The 25272-nt window shown below is 36.0% G+C and overlaps 2 protein-coding genes across 3 annotated transcripts in view; one reads left to right on the forward strand and one right to left on the reverse strand.

Annotated features, from left to right (window-relative positions):
• Window positions 1-7832, forward strand: part of zc3h7a (zinc finger CCCH-type containing 7A) — a 33956-nt gene extending 26124 nt beyond the window's left edge. For both annotated transcript variants that reach the window (XM_073938490.1, NM_213434.1), the window contains 3 exon segments: window positions 724-857; window positions 3743-3906; window positions 6733-7832. In XM_073938490.1, the coding sequence (XP_073794591.1) occupies window positions 724-857; window positions 3743-3906; window positions 6733-6922 (488 nt within the window). In that variant the 3' untranslated portion in view covers window positions 6923-7832.
• A 5257-nt stretch (window positions 7833-13089) lies between these two features.
• Window positions 13090-20953, reverse strand: snn (stannin). The gene is made up of 2 exons (NM_213046.2): window positions 20735-20953; window positions 13090-14403 (listed from the first exon to the last, which is right to left on the reverse strand). Exon 2 carries the CDS (start codon window positions 14317-14319, stop codon window positions 14056-14058), a length of 264 nt encoding a protein of 87 aa, NP_998211.1. The 5' UTR covers window positions 14320-14403; window positions 20735-20953; the 3' UTR covers window positions 13090-14055.
• Between the last annotated feature and the right edge of the window lie 4319 nt (window positions 20954-25272).

Here is a 25272-nt window from a genome sequence, read left to right on the forward strand (position 1 = left end):
AGGATGATAACCTTGGATAAAAATATCACAGTTTCACTGTATTGTAATTACTGCTCTAAAATATATATTTTTTCAATGTCTGGGTAAAAAACAAAACCTTTTTTTCCATTTGAACACAATATATTCTATTTTTTGAAAGATCTATAATAGTTTAGAGCAGTAAAAATGTCAGGCTGAATAATTCTCAGTTTCAAAAACACTGATTTCTTTACAATTTGAAAAGGCATCTTTGGATATCTTTTTTGCTGGAGATACTGTTGTCCTAAAAAAGCAAAAAAAAAAAATTCTAAAAAGTCTTACACATACCTTAGGAATAGTATTACAGAATTTTGAATAGTATTACAGAATAGTATTACAGAATTTTGGTTTTAAAACCTTGACTTTTCCAAACCGCGGTATACCCTAAAAATGGTTATCATGCCATGCCTACAGCCAGCATTATTTTAATAAAACTATAGCGCTTTTATACAGATTTTTTTTGGTATTTTTTTTATGTAACCATTGTATTAACAGTTTTAATGTTGTTTGAAAGCACCAAAACAAACACGTCTATAAACCAATAAGACCTTGCCCCTTTTTTGTTATAGCCGCTATTGTTACAAGACATGCCTCTTACTGCTGATTGGATTAAAGTGTGTTTTGGGTCTGACCCTATCCCTTTTTAAAAATCGCTTTCATCACCTTTTAATGGAAAGCCTGTACATAATGGTTGCGTGTTTGTAGTTGCAGACATGGAGCAGCTGTATGAAATGTGGCTGCAGTCTCAGAAGCCGGGCTGGGGTGAAGAGAGCAGCAACATCGCCACCCGAGAAAATGGCAAACAGATTCACATGCCCACAGACTACGCCGAGGAAGTGGTAAGAAAATGGGTTTATATTTGCACACTTCGTTATCATATTATTTTTCTTGCCTCTCAAACAACATCACTCTATCTTAGACCATTCAGTACATGTAAGCAAGCAAGTCACAAAACACTGATTGTCTAGGACAGCACGTACTCTTAGCTTTAGTTTGTTCTGTTCTCATGATAATTGATGAGCACTTAATTTTTGTGCTCCCACCAGCTTGTGTACACCAATCATGCCCTGTATGTCTTGAATGTAAAATGGGGAATGTGTTGTGTTTTTTTTTTTATAGATGTTAGCATCAGTATTATTCCTTTTTAATAGATCTATAAGCTATTGTGCCCTAAAAACAATGACAAAATTCAAGTTTAGAAGATATGAAACTGATATCAACATCTAAAGCTTATAGTTTGTAACTTCTGCCCAAATGAATCAACAGTTTTAAGCTGCGGTCACATTAGAGATTGAGCATGCGATATTCTGTCGTGCCGCCCTGTGAAAAGGGGCGGGATTAAACAAGCTTATTAGACATTTTTAAAAGCGAGCGATTGCTTCATGTCTTAAATTTCTGCCCAGAGATGTCATGTTTTGTTCTTCGATTGTTCTCACGCAGTCAAGTGATGCGATTTCCCAGGTCAGAGTTCATCAAGCTTGAACTTTACACCGCAGCAACCTTCGAAACTTGACGCATGACCCCGCATTTCCTGTCTGACGCATTCGCTTGCATATGAATTGAAGTCTATGGGAGAAAAAGCCCAGTGTGACCACAGCTTTATTCACGTCAACTCACACTACTGTTTCTCATCACATCATAACCAATCAAATGCTCTCTTGTGTCTGATATGCCCCACCCCTTCAAGATGCTTATCATTTGCTTTTCATTTGAAGCACATGCAGAGCTGTGATAAAACAAAACACTATTGGCAGTGTTTAAAAAGGGGGAGGGGCTACTCTGTCCGACTCTTTGTTTCGGGTGAGATTGTCAAACATTAAATAAAAATGCATATTTTAAAGAACTTCAGGGGACCTTTAAAAGTATGGTCCACCCAAAAATGAGGCACTCATTGTTTTCTCAGCTTCCACTGTTTATTGAAGAATATTAAAAAGCACTAGTCATCATCTTTCATAGTTTTTTCTTCCTACTATGGAAGTACGTGCCAGTGTGCCTATTGATTCCCAACATTATTTTGTCTCATTTTAAGATTTTTAATGGACCCTTTTACAAGACTGTTATTAAAGCATTTAACGGTCATCGTAATGTTAAATCCTTGAAAGTTTTTAATATCTTGATTTAAAAAAATATATAAATAAACGTGAACATTTATATGTATGTATTATGTCATCTTTGTGTCAAATTACGAATATCAAATTGCTGCTTATGTGAGGAGTTTCTAATGCAGCATCTATGGCGCTGAGAGTATATTTGATGTGAAATTCTCTCCTCTGGCTACCATGATCAGTCTCACACAAAAGTCTTGATAAACACCATCGTGATATTTTTCTTTTATTATTTCAGCAAATAGGATTATAAAAAAAAATTTGTTGTACTCTCCTGTTCACTGCTCTCCAAGTTTACCCAAGTATGACTTCCGCCACTGAGAAATCTGGAAACGTGAAAAGGGACTATATTCTACCTTTTTTTAAGTTGGTTAAAAGTAAATGATAATATGTTAACAGTTATTAGGTGTGTCAAGATCGCAATCATTACTAAAATCAGTGCAGTTATATTGAAACTGATTTCTACATATCTAAACGTTCACACAGCACTACAAAAATAGGAATATTAGTTTGAGACTGTGTTGGCATTTTTAAACTTTTTTTTCTTTACGCTATTTGTTTGCTGTCCACTTTTAATATTATCAAGATTGTAACACAAAAAAAATGCTGTAGTTATAAAAGGCTACTTAATTTGTTTATCAAGAAATGGTCCAAATGAGTTGGAAGTAAATGCCTATTGGTCTGTGATTTAGGTAAAAAATTCTTCAATACTGTCAAAATGTCAAGCTAAATCTAACCACAAACAAAGCGATCATGAACATGTAACAACTTGACAACATGTAACAACATGTACTCCAACTTGTGTTGTATGACATTATTGTCAGATTTAGTATAGTTGACACTAAAGATGCTCAAAAGTTTCACCTTTTTTTTTGGCTAGAGTTGTTTTGAACTGAAGATTTTTGCATTTCAATGCTGTATACTTGTTCCTGCTGCTTGCAACAGCGCTACTGTGCTGTCATGCTAACACTGATGAATAAAATGTGTCTTTTGAAGTCAGTATAATATAAGTTGTTATACTAAAGGTTTTGCAAAATTGCTTTAATAAGTAGTTGTTTTTATATTAAATAATGTAAACCACTTTTTGTTTTAAGCCAGGTACATCCAGAACTTTCTGTTTCTGCCCAGAATTGTCATTTTGGTGCATCTCTAGTAGTTCACTCACTTAGCATCTGTGTCAATTTGGTTTCAATAAGCATTGAATAGTGCTTTGTTTGTAAACAGATCTGCAGTAAAAGGAAGTGGAAAAAGTTTCTTATTGGCTCATTCTAGTCGTTTTGGTGGGTTTGCTTCAATATAAGCAAATATCCTTTTTAGACTAACAGGAAAGGTTTGAGTTCTGAAATTGATATTGTTTATATACAGCACAATTACCTCTTAGCGTCAAAAGTTTTTGTATTAGTTAATGACCCAGCTAAATCATGGGCGTGCTTGATGTGGACGACCCTTAAGTATATCGTCAATGTTAATGATTAATGGATGTTATATAAAACAATGTATTTATTATTTATATAAAAGTATTTTGCTGTAATTCACTGCACATTACTTCACGCAGCTGAACTCCTTAACTTTTCTTCATGATTGCTGTCTTCATAATCTTGTGAATGCTGTTTTTTCAGGCTGGTAATCATTGTTGGCTGTGTGGGAAGAACTGCAACAGTGAAAAGCAGTGGCAGCAGCATATCACCTCTGAGAAGCACAAAGAGCGGGTTTTCAACTCTGAGGATGATCAGAACTGCTGGCAGTATCGTTTTCCAACCGGCACCTTTAGAGTCTGTGAGAGGTACGACACTGTTGCTGATTTTGAACTTCACCAGTCCTGCAGTCATGATTCAGCATGTTTCACCACAGCAAAGGGGACACTTTTGCTGCTAAAGTCAGAATTATTAGCCCCCCCCTGAATTATTAGCCCCCTGTTTATTTTTTCCCCAATTTCTGTTTAACGGAGAGAAGATTTCTTCAACACATTTCTAACCATAATAGTTTTAATAACTCATTTTTAATAACTGAATTATTTTTTCTTTGCCATGATGACAGTAAATAATATTAGACTAGATATTTTTCAAGACACTTCTATACAGCTTAAAGTGACATTTAAAGGCTTGACTAGATTAAGTTAACTAGGTAGTTTTGGGTAATTAGGCAAGTTATTGTATAACGATGGTTTGTTCTTTAGACTATTGAAAAAAATAGCTTAAAGGGGCTAATTATTTTGTCCTTAAAATGGTGTTTAAAAAATTAAAATATGCTTTTACTCTATCCGAAATAAAACAAATAAGACTTTCTCCAGAAAAAAGTATATATTTTCAGACATACAATAAAATTTTTTTTGCTCTGTCAAACATCATTTGGGAAATATTTAAAAATTTAAATAAAATTCAAAGAGGGGTAAATAATTCTGACTTCAACTATATATTATAGATACTTTCTACCTTTTAATACATGCTTTAAGATTACATCCTTCAGTGATCAACAGCTAAATTCAAATCAGTTTGGACGTGCAGTGCATGTCATATGTCACCTACTTTTTAGTGGTTATGATCGTATTACATGTGATTTGCATGTCAGACATTAAAATAGATGTTAACATTAATAAAGTGAAACCTTTGCGAAATGCAAACTGGTGTCTATGAAAGCAGCAATTTAAAGCATTATTTGCACTTTAAATCAAATGGTGAACAAATGCTAAATTCCTCCTTCAAAGATGAGACCTTTTTATCAATGTTTACACTTTAAATAAGTGGCAAGAGGAGTGGGATGCATTGAAAAATAATTACCTCAATAAAATACAACCTGAAATATCAAACAGAGTTTTAAGACTAGATTTGATCAAGTGATTTTTACCAGATTTCATATTGGACATACAAGAATAACTCATGGTTTTTTGCTCAAAGGTGAAGACTCGAGACAGTGTTTATACTGCACAACTCTTCTCACAGTAAACGCATTTTACTGGACTGTCCTGCTTTTTAATGATTCCAAAGGACTTAATGATGTGAACTCTCTTGGGAACATTTTTAGCAAAGTGACACCAGGAAACATGTTAGAATTTGTATCATGTATTGGCGCTAAAAATCGTATTTTTTTAATGTATATATTTGTTTGTTGATTTTTAATTGCATATTTATTATTGAAACGTTCTTGTCATGAAATTGCAGAAACATGGCTATAAATAAATACATTACACATTACATAAATACAGCTAAACTATGATGCATTATCACGTCATGTTATAATAACAATTGTTTTAATAGCATTTTTTATTAAAAAAGCTGTTCAATTTAATATTTTATTTTTGTCAATTAAAGCAATAATAAAAATATGTATGAGTGCAAATAAACTATTTTATATTTACTTAAATTGTACATACATTTTATTACTTTGACATCATGATTTTATTTGAGCTGTATTTACTTAAGTGAATTAAATAAATAAATAAATAAATAAGTAAAATAAGAAGAGACAAATAAAACATTACAAATAATATTTGACAGTTGTTTTGTTTTATCACAAAGATGACCAAATACAAGTTTAATGTGATCTGTCAAACTTTAATTTGAATATCACAAAAAATAAACAGCTTGTTATTGTCAGAAAACGTGAACTAAAGTCACAGCAACACTAGCTATGTCTCTGTCCATCTATTTTTATGCGAGTTTTGGAAATGCGCATGAAAAAATCAGTTGATTGAAACGCCAAGATGCGCATACATTTTGAAAATGCGCATAACGGAGTAGCAAAAACTTTTTATTTGAGAAGAAAACATGTACATAAACTACGATGGAAAAACTTACCGGACAAATTCTAGTGAGTGCAATAAAGTCATATGACTTTGTTATAAGAGATCATGTGATGTTAAAAAAATGTGTGTAAATGGACAAACCAGCAGGCTGAGCACATTGTAAAACGTCTTAAATCTTGTTTTGGTCATTATAAAACACCTTAACCATTCGGTATTAGTGTTATTATATTCTTAATTACGTCCAGAATTGTTAAGACTGTCTGTGCTTAGCATCTGACGCCTTCAAATGCCATCACATGTTCTTGTTTAAGTTATTTATTAAATGAAGAAAAGATTCACGCAGCTTCGTTTATCGCAGAATATTCCGTTTTTACTGTGAATATTTGTCACAATTTAATGAGGAAGTGACCATTTTGTTTTCATTGACTCATTGGATTGAAACGCTGCTTTACTCTGATGTCTTATGGGAGATTCCATTTTTGCACATAAATTTAAATAGCATCTTTGGATGGAAACATAGCTAACGAGAAAGTTGCTGAATTTGGTGACAAAATCCCTATATTAGCAAACACTGTTGTAAATTCTTTGATAAAATAGACAGAATTTCATGATGACGGTATACATGAGGACATCTTAAACACCAACAGTATAAATTAAAATGGCATAGAGAAATATTCATTTTCAGATTTTAGAGTAAATCGAAAGGTGCATAAAATGTAAGACATTAAACCTTTTTTATTCAGCACGAAAAATGACACTATTACTGAAGTACACATGCTTACTAAACCAAAATACTGAAATTTATATACCATTACACTACATATCATGTTATCATTTCTTGCTAAAGGGCCATTTTGTCTCCTCCAGGTTCCTGAAGGGCACGTGCACCGAGGAGGAGCTCTGTAAACTAGCTCACGGAGACGAGGAGCTAAAAGAGTGGATGGACCGAAGAGAATTCCTTTTGATGAAACTTGCCAAAGCCAGAAAAGATCACTTGATAGCACCCAATGATAATGACTTTGGCAAATATAGTTTTCTGCTTAAAGATATTAAGTAATGTTTTAACTAAACCCAGTCTGTTAATGCGAGGTGTTCTGGATCTATGATATCTTGAGTTCAGTATTGAATCAGACGAGCGCCATTGTGTGGCTCTCTCTGATAAAAGAGGGAGGAAAATAAAATAAAATTTCTCCTTCTGGGTTTTGATGGGAAGCGCAGAGCTGGCCTTGTGTTCTGAAGTAAATCACGGCTTTGTTGCTTTTATCACCGGTTACATATAAACGCACCATCGCCTTTTATGTTTCTCTTATTAAAATAAATGACACTCGGCAGGAACTGGATTTTGTAAACCAAACCAAAAGCAGAAGTGCAGTATATATCTGGAATATAGCGAGAGGAAAAGCCCTGTTTGGATGTTTATGTGACAAATTCCCGCCCTTTTTTAGTTCGTTTGTTTTGGAATGCTGGGTCCTGTGTCTGTTATTCTACATTCGCGCCAAAACTGGCTGCTGTGTTAATGCCTGTTGGTATTATTTTATGGACCGACAAAAAACACGAAGTCTTCACCCTTTCAGCGTTCGTAGTTCCCTTAAGTAAAACATGGAAGTGATGCCGTTTACCGGTGTATTGAAGCAAACAGGAAAGAGGTAGGTGAATTTATTTTGTGACGACCTGTTTTATCCACTAGGGGGAGATAAGGACTCGACTGAGAGTCTTATCTGAAATAAATGCTGTTTGGGAGGAATCTGCTCTGCATTCCCTGTTAAAAGAATTTCATTTACTTGGATTAACTGCTTGTTTTTGATCTAATGAGAATGCTATATGCTAGTTTTTTTTTTTTTAATCGTCACTTTTTATTGAGCATGAATGCTTTACATTGTTCTTTTTGATCATTATGTTGGTCAAAAATGACAGTAAAGACGTTTGTAATGTTAGTTTTTTTTAATAAATGCTTTTCTTTTAAACTATATATTGAATGGTTGTTTTGAATAATGAATCGCATTTCATTTCACAAAATGTATGAAAACAGAAAACTATTTTAAGTATACTGTATTTCAACATAACATTTTAACATCTGTGTTATGTAAGCATAATGTTACTTTTTTTCCTTAAAAACTATAGATAAGGGTATTTAAAAAAAAAAAACTGGCCATGGGGTTCTAATGAAAAAAAAATTGCTCAGGTCAAAAAAAACACTGTAATATAATTGAAACTTACAAAAACTGGAACAATTGATGAATTTAAAAAACAAAAGTATGATTAAAGACAAACATGGATTAAAACAAATAAAATTAGGTTATACAAATTAGATTAAAATTAAATATAAAAATGTGATTTAGAAAAGTAATATCTGAATAAATTACTGCACTGAGTAGAATAATGCAGTAATGTTTAGATAGAATAGTTCATGGTTTTCAGACAGCTTTGAAAGTTTTATTTTTTAATTTTTTATCCAGTTTAAATGTTCATACAATAACACACACACACACACACACACACATATATATATATATATATATATATATATATATATATATATATATATATATATATATATATATATATATATATATATATATTAAAGCATTTATACAACAGTTTGACAGCAGTCGTGTATATAAAAAAAGAAAATCAAACACAGTCTCAAAAAAACCTTTTGTATGAGAAACTACCATTTTCCTCCATCATTCATTCTGCAGCGGACATCAAAACAGCAGAAACTTAATTCAACATCACTTTAGAGCTAGAATTTGAATGATTCTCTAACTTAATATATAAAATGATGACAAAACAGGTGATTTTGCTCACATAGCATGAAATGGCAATCAGTCTAGAGATTTCCCAGTATTTCTCTTTTGCAATCAGTATATCACAATAAAGCAAAGCAAACACTATCAGATTACTATGGTATAAATGCATCACTACAACATACAAATGCGAGAGATCGACTTCGAAAGTCACTTACCTGTTTTAAAATAATTTGGTCAGCTGTGATTTATAATTTAGTTTTTCTCCTCTAAGGGCTTATTAATTATGCAGTCTCCTTTGACATTTTGTGGCAGAACATCACTCATCTTTGCTCTGCTCAGTATGACAGTCTGGTCACCAATACGCTAAATCTCCAAGATTATGACTGATAGGTACCTATTTGTATTCTTATAAATAAACTGCATAGTTGTAATCTGAACAACTATTCTAGCCTAAAAAGTTTCTAAAAGTACACTGTTGACCAACAGGCGCAAAATTTGACAAACTGTTCTCCTTTGTGGACCCTGCAAATTAAGAGCAAGTTTTAAGTCCTTGTTTTTAGACTGCTAAAATTTTAGTTATTTCCCAAAAAGTACATATGTAAGGCGTTAAAATGCTTTTACATACATTAAAACCTCAATTTGTTGTTTTTTTTTTTTTGTTTTTTTCAAATATTTTAAAAAAACTAATCATCTTATCTTTTTAAGGGTGCAGACTCTGGTTTAGTTGCTAAAAATGAGGGCGTTTTATTTTCTTTACAGATAAAAGACTTGATGGAGTCTGAACACTTTCACTGCTACTTCACGATTTCATAAACACTGAGGCATTTCCTCTCACTGCACGTCATGTGGTTTGCTTTCATCTGACTTCGTTAGAAGCGTCAACTTTCTCCTCTGTTGTTATTAACATATGATTGCAGTTTACTGCGGGCAACTAAAAAAAAAAAAAAAAAAAATCTGTAAGCACGCCACTTTTTAACTACTAAACATTTCTCAATCAAATCTTTGTGAAGCACCCAGTTTAATGAACTTTTCAACCAGGCCTCTGCGAATCCATTAAGCAGATCGTCATAAGACCTTTTCAGTGGGGTTTGCACCAAAACAGACCGTGTTTCCAGAACAAACATGAGCAACATGTTCCGTTCCCTTCAAATAGCTTCAGAAGTTAATGACAGATAAATTAACATTTTACAAAAACTCACAATCAGACCTTTCTACAGTAACAGGAAGTTTTATTGTTCAGTAAAGTCAAACACTGGACACGCACTCAAACTGACGGAAGTGACATAAGCAAACAGAGTTAGAAAATTGCTCAAATATGCAGATTAAATGAACATGCATGTACTGTCCCTTTACATTGAACAGCACATAATTCACAAAAAGTCTGTCAGAAACATGTCAAAGGACTCTAAACATGAGATTTTTAGTAACATTTACAGGCTTCTTCTACCTCCTGATTGTTAATTTAGCTTGTATAGACATCTGCATGAACACTGTATAAAAATAAATCATTTCTCTCACTTTCATCATACATGTACAAACAGCAAATGTTGCAATATCACACACACACACACACACACAAACATATTTAACATGAATGAAAATAAAATAACAATGAAGATCACACCTCTCGGTATTGAGCTCTGCATCAAACCATCTATAAAAATAAAATTTCGAATTTAACATGGAGTAGAAATCTGCTCAACCACGGAAAAAAAACAAAACCTCTGAGGCCACAATAGCAAGAAGAAAAAAATAGACCCCAGTCATTGGCTTATGTTCTTTCAGTGGTTTCCTAGCAAGATTGAAGCAGAACTTGCAAGTGCTGTTCGAAATCTTCTGTGCATCACATGAAAGACACACAGTGCTAACAAAAGAATGGCTGAATATTAAGCTTTCAAAAGCCATTTTACATCATTTGGCAAGTTTAGGTATCCTCAAGTGCTTATTTGTAATGGAAAAATAAACTCAATTTGTCAAAAGAACCATTTTTACTTGATGTGAACACTGTTTTAAAACATTATTGAACCTTTTATATAACCTCCAATATATACATACACGTATTGAAGGTTAAAGCTTCCAATAAAGAGGAATGACACATTTTTGTTGCATTTCTGAAATGTTTTCTAGGAAAAAGATAAAATCATCTAAATCTATGACATGATCTGTGAAATCAGTCTATTTAAATGTGTGGAAATTCGCAATGCCAGAGCCAGCTCTGGGTGAAAAAAATTAAGATGAAAACACTACAAAGAAACAGAAAGTGACAGTCCACCACAAAAAAGTACATTTAAAGACTTTAGATGCAAAAGCTTCTAAGTGTCATCTAAAAATTTCTTCCAAAATGAGCATTTTTTCAGGCTCCTTTGTCCTGATTTAGTAATTTCACTTTCAAGGCAAAGAATAGGTAATTATCATCAATTTTACATGAAATAACTGAACATAAACATGAGGCAAAGAACAATGCTCATTGTAGATGAAAATTCTAGATGGCACTTTGCATCTGAACTCTTCATTTGTTGTTAATGTACTCAGCCTTTGTAACTTTTCATTAGATGAACAACAAACTAGATTTTTAGTGAAACGGATTTATAAAAAGCAACTTAATGGCTGACTGTGCTCTTTACAGTTAAAAAAAGCAAATAAAGATAAAGCAAAGCTCATAAATTTGGCTGGATTGAACACTATTGTGAATTGCTAAGCACCACAGTTTCAGCTAAACAAATCTTCTTTGACATTCTACGAACTCAGAGATGCCCAAAGTTGGCCCACTGTAACCTTTGATCTGACAAGCGAATGAGAAGGATTGAGGTGAATGAGATCGTCATTTCTAATTTGGTGTAACCTTTTTAAATTTGTTTTATTGCTGAGCTACAAAAAAGCGAACTGAAATGAAATGTTTTAATTAAATGTTGTAAATGAATCAGATTTTTTTTAAAAATATAAATGTCACTCAATGGATAGAGGACTATGCAGTGAGCAAATCAAGACAAAAACTAGTGTAACTATACTGTTATAAACAATATATATATATATATATATATATATATATATATATATATATATATATATATATATATATATATATTAGGGGTGTCACGATTTCGATTTTTAATCGAAATCGATTGAAATTTATGCTCAATTTCGATTATCGAATCAAAAAATAGAATCGTCGATGCTGCCACGCCCCCATGTCACGTCAGCTTGGCTTGCCAAGCGGGAAAAAACAGGCTTGTTGAAGTGCTTGTTAAACTGCAGAAGCAGGAGACCCGTCGACAGAACTTAAACCCTCACCTCTTTCAATGAAGTCGCCGGTGTGTAAGCATTTTGGATTTCCATTGAGTTATGTTGACAACGTTCGTGTTGTCGACAAAAAAAACCACAGTTTTGCAAGCTCTGCTATGTACAGATTACGTACGGTTCGTCCAATAGACAACACCGGCATCGCGATCCTCCGCCTTTTAATTTTATTAATTAAATAAGGAAATTACCCAATGGCGACTATATTTACCTTTGGCCCACTATCCTCAATCAAGTTTGGTTTTTGGCTCTTCATAAGAAATAGTTTGGGCACCCCTGTACTAACTAGATAAAAGACACCTACACTGTAGACAGCCTGATGGTGAGTAAATTAACAGCAAATATACATTTTTGGGTGAACTTTTCCTTTAAGGCCTTTTCACATCAAGAACGATAACTAGAAGCATATAACATTACGTACAACGATAGTGGTTATAACCATAAATATATTGACATCGACATCAAAGCATGACATCCCTTAGACTTATAATCACAGCCAGCATTTCTCATTTGTCGCTTTTAGAAGGCTTGTGCACTTTAAAGCAGAATATCCATTTCTATTGTTCAGTAGCTGGATAAGAAAAAAGTACAATAGAATCGTTTGCCTTTTTTAACTGTTACTGTTGACCTTATTCTTCAAATGCGCTCGTTTTTGCGATTGCTTTAGAACTTCAGATTCAGCTGCCTATGGGAGAAATGACTAGGAATAATAAACGGCAGAAAACGGTCAAACTACTCGCTCTACAAACAAGTGTTTGCATGACAAAACAGACAAAGCAGAATAATATTATAAGGAAATGTCAGTTTGCAACAAGCAGCAGAACGAGCTGTTTATAACACCTAAAAATGAATGAAAGTGAATGAGACAGGAAGTCTCAAGCCAGAAAGATTCAAATGGCTGGCGAATAAGGTGAACAGTCCTGATGCTCTTTTCTTTTTTAAAGATGTCCTATTATGCTTTTGAATTTTGAAACTTTAGTCAGTTAATAGTGTGTATGTTTGCGGATAAACAAAAGATCTACAAAGTTACAAATATCAGTCCACACCACTGGAAAATATTTGGTTTTTAAAAAGTTCAATTTCAAGAACTACACCAAATGGCTCGAGTGTTGTTTTCAGGGATTTGTGATGTCACAAAGCAGCCGATTGGAAAGTCATTAAAGTAAATCCCCAAACCTTTTTTTTTTTTTGTTAAATTGCTGAGTTCCGGACAATCTAAAACATGATTTACCTACATACAAAAACAACATCATGCGAATAAAAAACATCAGCCTTTCGATTCGATCCCCCCTCCCATCCCCCCAATTAGATTGCAACCCTTGGTTTGATTAGCACATCAAGATTTTGCAAAGCATGATGCAATCCTAGATTAACATCTATGTTGATCCTGGAACATCATTTTTGTTGGAAAATGTAATCCATACCTAATTCCTACCCTAATTTTTGTGTGGAGTTTGCATGTTCTCCCCGTGTTTCTGTGGGCTTCCTCCGGGTGCTCCAGTTTTCCCCATGTGCTATAGGTGACGTGGATTAAACAAATTGGCCATATATGGGTACGAGTACTGGGTTGCGACTGAAAGGGCATAATATATTTTAGAATAGTTGGTGGTTCATTCCTCTGTGGTGACCCCATGACAAATAAGGGACTAACCCGAAGGAAAATTACTGAATATTTGCCTATTGATGTGTGTGCGAGGAATCTATATTTAAATCCAACCCCAAGGATAATGGCGGTCATGAGCTACTGGCATTGTTATTTTGGGGACATGGCCTGAAAAGATTGATAACCCCTGTTCCAGTACCTCTCAAAAAACAAAATCCACAGCATAATAGGACTTTTTTGTAGCTATATCATTAAGTTTATAGTTATCATCCTTGATGTGAACGGCTTTTTAGTCTTAATTTATCTTCATAAACCGGCTACGTCTTTACAAATAAACATCATTGCACAAAACTCGTACACTTGTCGTCGATTTCACATTATAACAGGGCTCTACCACCACAAAATGGGTCGGGAACAAATCAACAGTCAAAGCAACTAGACAACTGCATGCACTAGGTTGGTCTTGGTTCATCAGCGTGGAGTGCTTTCATTTCAGTGCTGATTGAGACTGAGTCTACATAGTACGCACTGTTGAGGGAGCTAAGTGTGGCTCTCGGTGCCGTTAGGAGTGAGTTTGGTCTTGTGCTCGACCCGCGGGCCCCGTGCTGAATACTGGACTAGTAGGAAGGGCTCCTTGGTTTCACCTTCGCCCACGATGCTCTCCTCGTCTTCAGACTGACTGATGCGCTGCAGCCGCAAGTAGCACCAACAGCCCAGAATTAAAGCACCCAATGCTGCGATGGCGATGAGTATTACAATAATGGTGACGACCCCAGTGGTGGGGCTGTGGTCCGTTATAGACATGCTCAAAGTCGCAGGGAACTCGATCAGCAACTAGCCACAAGAGAAGGGTCTGCAGAGTTCCTGAGGCTTTCGTTCGCTCTACATCTGAAAGACATGAGAAGACACAATCAGGAAGCGATAATGAGAAGGACAAGACTCTTAGACCCCAAGTTAAATGTGACTCAATTCCGATTTTTTGCTCATATGTGACACAGATCGGATCTGTTCTATGACTGTGTAAACACGAAAAAAAATTGGATATTCAAAGATCAGTTTCAGGCCTCCTTCATATGTGGAAATAAATCAGATATGTGACAATGCGATTATCATGTAAACAGGCAGAGCGGATTTATTGAGGCATTCCGTTTTGTACGTCGTTAAACTTGTGGTCCTCAGATGATCAGTATGTGGCTCCCATCGATAAACCCTGTGCACTACAGGAACCCCAAACAGATTTTGAAACCTCTTATGACGTTCTGGATGTAATCATGCCACAGCTCTTCTTGCATGGCTTGGCACACCGATGCGCTGCTTATGCCAAACAGATGTGCCAACTTGCGAAAGCCCGCACCTGTTGCTAGCCACCAGAGCGCAACCCTGATGCGCATCTCCAAAGGGATGGCCTGATGAAACGATGTGTCATTGTAAAACAGGTATGTGGACAAGCTTTTGCATAGCTTATCAAATGTTGGTTTGCTCATCCTAAAATTTCGGACCCACTGCTCCTCATTAAAGAGCCCATATTATGGGTTTTTGAAAATGCCCTTCCATGTAGTGTGTAACACAACTCTAAGTGAAGTGAAGTATCCAGCTAAGGCTTAAATCTGTTAGTGTACAGTGTTTAAAACGGTTGATTCATCTATAAAAGAGTCGACTCATAGTGCTTCAAACGAGTCGCCTTGATACCAAGTCATTAGGTGTTTCGCCATGACGTACGAACGAAACCAAGTTATTCACGTGCACGCGCAAACCCGGGAGATTTGAAACCTGCGGCCCCGCCCTCTGACACAGTAACGCAGACACACACACACCCACAAACACACGCACACAAACATGCCGGTCGATTGAAGTCACACTCTAGATGGATATTATCGAGTCTCTACCCAAAGATGAAACCTCAGTATTATAACCAAGCAGTTGGAAACTACAGTACATGCTACAAAGAATAATTCATCGGCGTTTGTTAAAGGAAGGATCAGTAAAGAGTAACTTACTGGTGGAAGTCAGGATGGGTTTCTTCCTCCATTTCTCTGTAAGTACGTGCGATTAAAGTTGTTGCCTCGTTGACTCTAGCTAGCAAATGTATTTAGTTGTGATTTGTTACTTGTAACCGCGTGTACTGTATCAGGTTAACTGGCTATATTCTCCTAACGCGACGCGTGCTGCTTTGTTTACGAAGCTCCGTGGAGGAGGGTAGTGGGTGCGTGCGTGTGTGTGTGTGCGCGCTGTCGTCCGGGGGTATGTGTGTGTGTGTGTGTTTGTGTGTGTGTGCGCGCGTTGTCGACCGGAGGTGTGTGGGTGTGTGTTTTTGTGTGTGCGCGCGCACAAAGACGAGAGCAATATGTGTGTGTGTGTGTGTCTGTGACAAGAGCAGAGTGAGACAAGCTAGGAGATCTCCTCGACAGTTTTTGGAGTTTTTGCTCAATAAAATAGTTAGTCGTCTGTATTTTCAAGTCCATCGTTTGTATTTACATTGACCCACTGGGAGCTAAAATCTACGCCTGCACTATCGAGCGTGTATGAACTGTGATTACTTTTATATTGCTGATTAGCTGTTTGGCATTTCACTCTCTCACTGAAGGCAGTCGACCAATCGCAACAGACTGTCATCGGTCCAATCAGCGCAGATTAGCTTCGCGCTAAGGAGGGGTTTGGGAACAAATGAATCACTGGACGATTCATACGGGAGTCGCTGGGATAATTAGGTAAAAATAAATGCAGATTATAAGACCATGAAAGTGTTTTTTGACCTTGCAAGCATATTAGACTGTTGTTGGAGACCCTTACAACCAAGATATGACCCTATTTCATCTTTAAAGCCCGCCACAATTTGCTCCCACCAAACCTGAGATGTCTCTTGTACCCACAAATTCCTCTGAATGGTGGAGGACACCATATAAAAGCCATAGATGCAAGCTGCGATGACAGCCCTTTCTCTCCTCCTCAGAATCATTTAAAAGGTGGGCGAACTTCGCATAGAGTTAAAAGCAAGACAATTTCTTCCATCATGGCCAGAATGGCAGAAATGCTAACCCTCCTTTGCGCATACGCAATGTTGTAAATTGTATAACAAGTGTAAACACATGAATTGGATATGGGCCACAATTAAATCTTGCAATTATTGTGTAAACGGACAGGCAAAAAAAATCAGATATAGGCAACAAATCGGAATTGGGCATCAAGACCTGACAGTGTAAACGTGACCTTAGTCGCTTTGTAACTCTATAAAAAATTGTGCGTTTCTAAGTGTGCCTCACACAAGTGAGTGGGCTTGACAAAGCACCTGTAGAAACACTATCTCAATGTTTGGTGAAGGCAATGTTTGCATGTTGTTGTTCCACAAATCATATTGTACTACTTGTTTTTTATTTTTTTTACTTAAATACCTCCTTTGCAGAGTATTGTTCTGTCTTACAGAAAGAGTACTTGTATAATATGCAGCAGGGAAAATAATATTGAACACGTCATGTTTTTTTCCTGGGAATAATATTTCTATAGGAGCTGTTGACATGGAATTGAACCAGATTTCCGTAAAAACACAAACAGTACAAACATAAAAAATGAAAAAATGTCAAATTAGTTATGTGTAATCAAAATAGAATGACACAAGGAGAAAGTGCTGAACCACTAAAATGTATTTAATTCTTTTTATAAAAGGCTTTTTTTGGTAATGGCTGCTTAAAGACACTTCTCATATGGAGAATGAAGTCACATGAATTGCTCAGGTGTGAGTTTTTCACAGACTTCAACAGTGTAAAAATCTTGATGGTTCTGTGGGTCTCGTCTATCAAATCTGATCTTTAATACGTATTCTCTGTTGGATTGACATCAGGTGATGGGCTGGGCCATTCTACAGATTGATTTTCTTTCTCTGAAAGCATTTGAGAGTTTCCACAGTTTTGGATCAATAGATGATTGATCCCAAGATGCAAATTAAATTTATGCGCAAAGCTAAAATATGCCAAAAAGATGTGAAAAGCAACGTTTCCATCCAATGAGTCAAAAAAAAAAAAAATCTTCAGTTCCTGATTAACTACCCCCAAATATCAACAGTATAAACAGAATGTGCTGCGGCAATGAGAAGCTGCATGAATCTTATTTTTTTAATAAACGACTTGCACCTCAGAAGGCAAATGCAAACACGCAATAAACACGTTTTGACATTTGAAGGCTTTTTTAAAGTTCTGACTTTCTTGAAAGTTTTACAAGGTAATTAATAATATAATACCACTAATACTGAAGCAGTTGAGGTGTTTAAGAATGACCAAAACAACACTTCAGATGCTTTACAGTGTGCTCAGCCTGCGGGTTTATCATTTTTATCATCACACGATCTCTTTACGTCATAGTTTATGCGCATCTTTCAATATCCAAAATGCACATATAAATAAGTGGATGGAAACATAGCTAGTGTCTTGCTGAAATGTCCACCCTAGTTATATCATCCTGATAATGTAGATGTTGGACTGAATCAGCTAATTTTAATTTACAATGATGAAGGGCAGCTGGTTGCTGAATGACAACTGACAGATTTCAGCTGCTGTCTGGGCTTTCACTGCCTTTATACACCTCCCTTTCTTCATGTGTTCAATACTTTTTTTCCTGCATCATTTCATTATAAGTATGCATACCTTTATTCTTAATCTAACTAGTATAGTTTTCTTTGGATCTATGGGTTTCTTTGGTTTTTACCAACATCCGGTAAAAGCTTTAAGTCAACAGCACCTTTAGAAATATGTTTTCTGAGAAAAATGGTGACGTGTTTAAATCTTATTTTCCCTGCTGTATATATATATATATATAGTCTATCTTCTATCATCAGGTTGTGTGTATAGTTAAGTATGTATAATACATGTATAGTTAGTAGTTCAGTATGTTAGTTCTGTATAAGTTTAAAATAGCTCCTTCATCCACTGTTGTGTTCATATTTATGGTTGTGTTAATTTATGTAAAACTGTGGTCCGGCGAGTCACGACATTCTGTCCCACTTTGTGTCAACACATGTAGCAAAATGACAATAATGCTCGACTTAAACTTGACAATCACCCCCAATAATAAAAATGGATGTATGCATATTTTCTATTTCTGACTAGAATTAAAACTAGAACTTCCATCAGCGATTCATTTTGCTATACTTTTAATTAAATAAATTAATGTTCTTGAGCGGGTAGTTTAAGGATGGCTAAAAAGAAGTGATAAGTGTCCTGGAAACATGTTTGGAGAGAAGATATTTCCCCCAAAATATCAAGAAAGTATTTAAAAATCAGTAAAAAATACATAGAAAGTATATCAAGAAGTAAATCATGATTTTTTTTTTTTTTTACATTTTAAGATAAACACATCAGTACAAAAGTACCAAACAAATGAAAATCGGAATAAACTAATTAAAATTTTGGTAACTCATTCATTCATTAATTAATTTTTCTTCGGCTTAGGCACTTAATATCAAGGGTCGCCACAGTGGAAGGAACCACCAACTATTCTGCCATATGTTTTATGCAGCGAATGCCCTTCCAGCCGCAACCCGGCACTGGAAAACACCTATACACTCTCAAAAACATACACTGCAGTCTATTTAGTTCATCCATCTCACCCACAGTGCATGTCTTTGGACTGTGGGGGAAACCAGAGCACCTGAAAGAAACCCCCGTGAACATGGGAAGACCATGCAAACTCCACACCGAAATGCCAACTGGTCAAGCTGGGACTCGAACCAGCGAGCTTCTTATTGTGAAGTAAACGTGCTAAACAAGGAGTCACCGTGCATCATTGTAATAGCTAGAAAATTGTAGATACAAGTGTATGATTACAGAAGATTATGAAACAAGAAGCTATCGAATATTTTAACAGGGGTGTTTTTGTGGCACACTATAGAAGACAACGATTAGCATCGAATAATTCTTTTATAAACAGAAATAAATATTGGTTTATTTTGATTTGTTATTTTCGTCTTTCGGTTTTGAAATTTGCACCAGGGTAGATGTCACAAAAAGTTTCATAAACATCAAAATAAATACTTTATTTAAATAAAGAAATTATCAAAATATGCAAATCATAAATAATAAAAATAGAATAATATTATAATATAAATATTAGGGCAGCACGGTGGCGCAGTGGGTAGCACAGTCGCCTCACAGCAAGAAGGTCGCTGGTTTGAGCCCCGGCTGGGTCAGTTGGCATTTCTGTGTGGAGTTTGCATGTTCTCCCTGTGTTTGTGTGGGTTTCCTCTAGGTGCTCCGTTACCCCCAAAAGTCCAAAAACATGTGATACAGGTGAATTGAGTAAGCTAAAAACAATTGTCCATAGTGTATGTGTATGAAGGAGTGCGTATGGATGTTTCCCAGTGATGGGTTGCAGCTGGAAGGGCATAAAACATATGCTGGATAAGTTGGTGGTTCATTCCACTGTGGCGACCCCAGATTAATAAAGGAACTGAGCCAAAAAGAAAATAAATGAATGAATTTAAATAATTTTTATTTAAAAAAATTATTTAAATAATTTTAATTAAGTTTATATCAATAATCTATGTACAAATTAACAAACAAATATGATTATAAAAAATAATACTTAGGAAGAAATTAAAAACAATATTTTAGTCTATTTTATTGTACTATTTTTCTAATAGTGTAAACTGGACATATTTTAGGGTAAGGTTTCCTTAGGATGATCATATTTGGGGGTCTGTGCCTCTGTGGCATCTGAGAGACTAAAAATCTTCTAGAGAGGTCCTTGCAAAGAAGTTTAAAAAATAAACTAATACATAAACTTAATGCAACCTGACCAGCCATCAAAGTTCACTATGAAATGTCTCGTTTCCCTTTATGATGCCACAGGTTATGCAACGCATTTTGCTTTGAGCATCTTGGAGAACACTTTCCCTTTTGCCCACGTACGCGCGCCACAGTGAATTAATCAGACTGGCACGAGGCCTTACCGCTGGCACTGACTAAAACATGTATGCCATTCAGGTGTAACAGTGCTCTGTATACACATAACACAGTACACACACGATCTAAAAAAAAAAAAACCCGACACAGCATGTACGCTGCCAATCATGTGTTTGTATTGTTGCCCAATGTAACGTTACAATGTATTTAAGCGGACTGACAGCAGTCGCTTGTACCAAAGCAGCAGCTATAAAATGACTGGAACAACACAGTCAAATATAAAATTACTTCAAGAAAATGACAGAACGGTAGTCTAAAGGGAAGCTTACCGAAGCTAGGCCGGTTTTTATCAGAGAACAACGCTTATCAACGTTTTCCTGAAGCATCTCGTGACTCGTTCGCGATGGTTGACGCTCTTGCGTGCGCGCTCACATCTGCAGAAATAATCCGCTTCCAGTGATCCAGCTGTTGTGATCAATACAGCAGCATCCAAAACCCAGTCGCTGACATTTCACACACAGATAAATATATAAATATAGCTTGTCACTGAACAGGAAGTGAGATCACGGCTGCAAAAAAAAAAAAAAAAAGAGGCGGATGTAGAACAGTGTTCATGTGGGTGTTTGTTTTGCATTCGTAAATGGATAAGATTTTGACTAAAGTAACTTAGCCTATGCATTATTTTTTATTTATATCTGTAGCTGTATTAGCTACAGCATGTGCACACATTTAATCTTTCACCACTTCTAAGTTATTAATGCTCTCTTAGTCATTTGCACATATACACCCTTGAGTGAGAAAGATTAAAATAGAAAATGAAAGCTAGAAAAAATATTAAATTAAATTGACATTCTTATATGAACATTAATAGAATACATATTCACATAATTTACAAATGTAACATTTTGCAAAATGCTAAAGCAGCACAATTATTAACATTACATGACATCTGAACCTAAAGCCATGGCACATGCCATGCTTAGTTCTTCCGGTGGCACATCAAGCTTTCACTGGCAGGTTTCTTTCAGTGAAATGAGTTGTGGCATGTACAGAGGCGGACTTAACCAATAGGTGAGGTAACCACCACTTAGGGCCCCCAGGGAATTAGGGGCCCCCGACCAATGCCAAGAATCCTGTATTAATCATATAGCTCTTTTATAGATTTTCTCTGTGTTGTGAAATCTGTCTACAACTGTTTAGACAAAGCTTGCATACTCTTCTGCTACACACTCAAAAGTATATACTTTTCCTTTACAAAAAAGTATATACTTTTAGTGTAGGAATATCCCGATCAGGTTTTTTTGCCCTTGATTCCGAGTCCAAGTCATATGATTTTGAGTATCTACCGATACAGAAACACGATGCGATACTTCTATAATACATAAAAAAAGCGAAGAAACAGATCCAGGATGTTTCTTATTTTTTATTTAATTCACCTTATTTTAACGTTCAACAACTTTGTTAACAAACAGAGCACTTCTGTGAGGTGGATTGAACAATCAAGTCTTCTGTGAGGTGGATTGAACAATCAAGTAATAAATAAAGTAAATTCTTCACTTTTGGACTTTAGTGCAACAGTAAATATAAAAACAATCTAATATATAAACAAATAGCACCTCGACTAAAAATACCCGGCAGGCATGTAAATATAAAAATTTAATCAAATTGCCACAGTGTTTGCAAAGCCATTCATTCATTTTCTAACACTTGTCCAGGGCTGGGTTGCATGGGCAGCAGTCTTAGAGAACCCCAGACTTCCCTCTCCCAAGAAACTTCTTTCAGCTTCTCTGGGGTGATCCAGGAGGCATCCAAAACAAATGTCCGAGCCACCTCAGCTGACTTCACTCGATGTGGAGTAGCAGCAGCTTTACTCCGAGCTCCTCCCGTGTGTCAGAGCGAAGGAAACTCTTTTCGGCCACTTGTGTCCGAGATCTTGTCCTTTCGATCATGACCCAAAGCTCATGACTATAGGTAAGAGTAGGAACGTAGATTGACCAGTTAATTGAAAGCTTTGACTTTCAGCTTAGCTCCTTCTTTTCAACAACGGACCGATACATCGACCGCATTACTGCTGCCGCTGCACTTATCTGCCAGTCAAGCTAAAGTTCCATCCTTCCCCCACTCCTGAACAAAACCCCAAGATACTTAAACAAAGCAAGGCCAGTAATGTGCTTTTAGCGACTGCATCTCTTATTGTCATCACAGTAGCAAGTTTCACAGAAGGAAATGTTTTTCTCAATGAAACTCACTATATTGTGTCGTGTTTGAGGTGCCTCGTCAGCTTTGTTGTGTTAACTGTAACCTTTTCCTTTCCACCTCTCGCAATCCCACATTTTACACATCTCACAGTTTTCTAAGGCAATGTTGTCGTCATCAACTTTATAATACCTCCAGAGGTAACGTCCGGTTCCTATCAGGTCTAAAACCACATAATCGAGCCCGACATCCCTATTTAGGGCATAGTATAAGTGAATTGGGACGCAGCATAGGTTTTCTAGAAATATGTGCAGGTGTGTTGAGGCAAGTTGAAGCTAAAATCTGTAGGTCATCGGCCCTCCAGGACAGAGTAAAGACACCCCTGCAGTACATAGTTTGTAAACTTGTTTTTATTTGTAAATTTATTGCTTTTAATGTAACATTAAGAAGATAAAGATTTCTTTAAATATTAATATATATAAAATATACTTTAATGAGTGTCACGGTGGCGCAGTGGGTAGCACGATCGCCTCACAGCCCTCACAGGTCGCTGGTTCGAGCCCTGGGTAGGTCAGTTGGCTTTTCTGTGTACAGTTTGGATGTTCTCCCCGTGTTTGCATGGGTTTCCTCCGGGTGCTCCGGTTTCCCCCACAGTCCAAAGAAATGCGCTATAGGTGAATTGAACCAGCGACTTTGCTGTGAGGTGATTGTGCTACCCACTGCGCCACTGTGATGCCGTATTTGCTTTGCATATACATATAATTATTTAAACAGCTTACTTTTTAACATGCAGATTATGTTTTAAAAATGCTCGAACCCCATACCTAGAATTCCTTAGGGCCCCCAAATCACTGAGTCCACCCCTGGGTATGTATATTACAAGCCACTGCATAATGGGGATTCTTCCAAAACGAAGATAAGGCAGTAGGGTCAAATCGGTCACTTTATTGTAGGCTTGAATCAAACTGATTGGATTATTATTGATTACAGATGAGATACAAGCCGCGATCAATCATATCATGTGCTCCCCTCGAAATGAGTTTAAATAAAATCACCTAATTATTCTGAGCTGATCTCTGGTTAGAATTTTTTTTTCATAGGCTGTATTGAACATTTCCCCCAAACAAATAACCAAATGGGAACAAAACTGAAATGTTAGAGAAACTATGTCCTGATAGCCCACATGCACGATATTGGAAAAAACTGACATTGTGATATTTTGTTTTTCTGCGACATATATTGGGATATGAATATAATTTCCCAAGATGACGTGTAAATATTTAAAAAGAATTATTATAATAATTATAATCAGGGAAGTGGATATACAAGAATATACAAAATAAAAAAAGCACATAAAAACATTCATTTATTTAATTTTCGGCTTAGTCCCTTTATTAATCTGGGGTTGCCACAGCGGAATGAACCGCCAACTTATCCAGCATATGTTTTACGCAGCGGATGCCCTTCCAGCTGCAACCCATCACCGGGAAACATCCATACACACACACACACACACACACACACACTTTGGTCAATTTAAGCATACCCAAGCACCTGGAGGAAACCCACGCAAATTAGTGAGAACATGCAAACTCCTCACAGAAATGCTCGAACCAGTGACCTTCTTGCTGTGAGGAGAACATGCTACCCACTGCGCGATTGTTTACTGTTTACTGAATGTCACTGATGAGAAAATGACAGATGTTTACTTTATGATGATGGAAATGGGCTTAAGCAATCACTAAATCCACTACAGAATGTTACGTTTACACACATACACACACACCATACCTGTCAACCCTCCTGTTTTTCAAGGGAATCTCCCGTATTTTACAGTTCTGTCCTGCTATCATCCCGTAAAGGTATTTTCCCGTATTGCGTATTTTCAGTGTTTCTCTGAAGGGTGGCAAGAAACATTAAAGAGCTGATCCTCCATATAGGAGAGGGTTTAGAATCCCTTATTATGGTGAGCATATCCCTTACTTTCCCATCCCAATGTTGACAGGTATGATACACACACACACACACACACACAAATTGCATGTACTTTTGAAAGGTCTACTTTTTAAAAATTTAGAAAATACTTTAACTGTACTTGCACTACATTTTTGGGCAAGTACTTTTGACTATGATTTTTAACACTCTTTCCACTACTGTCTATGTGAATCTTACCATAACAGTAAATAAGAACAGTTTGTGTGTTGCTTAAGACTATCTTCGAAGTCCTCAAACGCTTGGCATCATCCATTCAATTCCTGTTAGGGATGGCATCATTGCTTTAAAGTTAGGTTATCGTTAAAGCAAAACAAAAAATGCTAAATTGCTAAGAGTGGTTTAAGGAACACAATTTAACCAAGGATATTTCATTTTTTTTAAACCGTAGTGGAAGTTAAAGGGTTAATTAGGCTAGCATGTGTTTGAAACTGTCATAATGTTTGTTATCGTCATTTAAAATTCACTCTGAAATATGTCACCTATAATTAGCTCAAATAAACAGTTTAATGAATAATCGTTAATCCTATAAGGGAATGTGACAATTTAAAGGAAAATGTTTTTGCTGGAATTCATGTAGCCTACTTCAGAGTTTAATAAAAATAGATTTTGAGGGGAAAAAAACAAACAACACAAACTAGGCAAACCCATGCTAGTGAACTGAAAAGTTATGTTTACG

The sequence above is a fragment of the Danio rerio genome, chromosome 3, assembly GCF_049306965.1.
Source record: "Danio rerio strain Tuebingen ecotype United States chromosome 3, GRCz12tu, whole genome shotgun sequence".
NCBI lineage: Eukaryota > Metazoa > Chordata > Actinopteri > Cypriniformes > Danionidae > Danio > Danio rerio.

Bases quoted from the DNA above. Each gene is read 5' to 3' on its own strand.
- snn (NM_213046.2), bottom strand. From the start codon at position 14,319: ATGTCTATAACGGACCACAGCCCCACCACTGGGGTCGTCACCATTATT.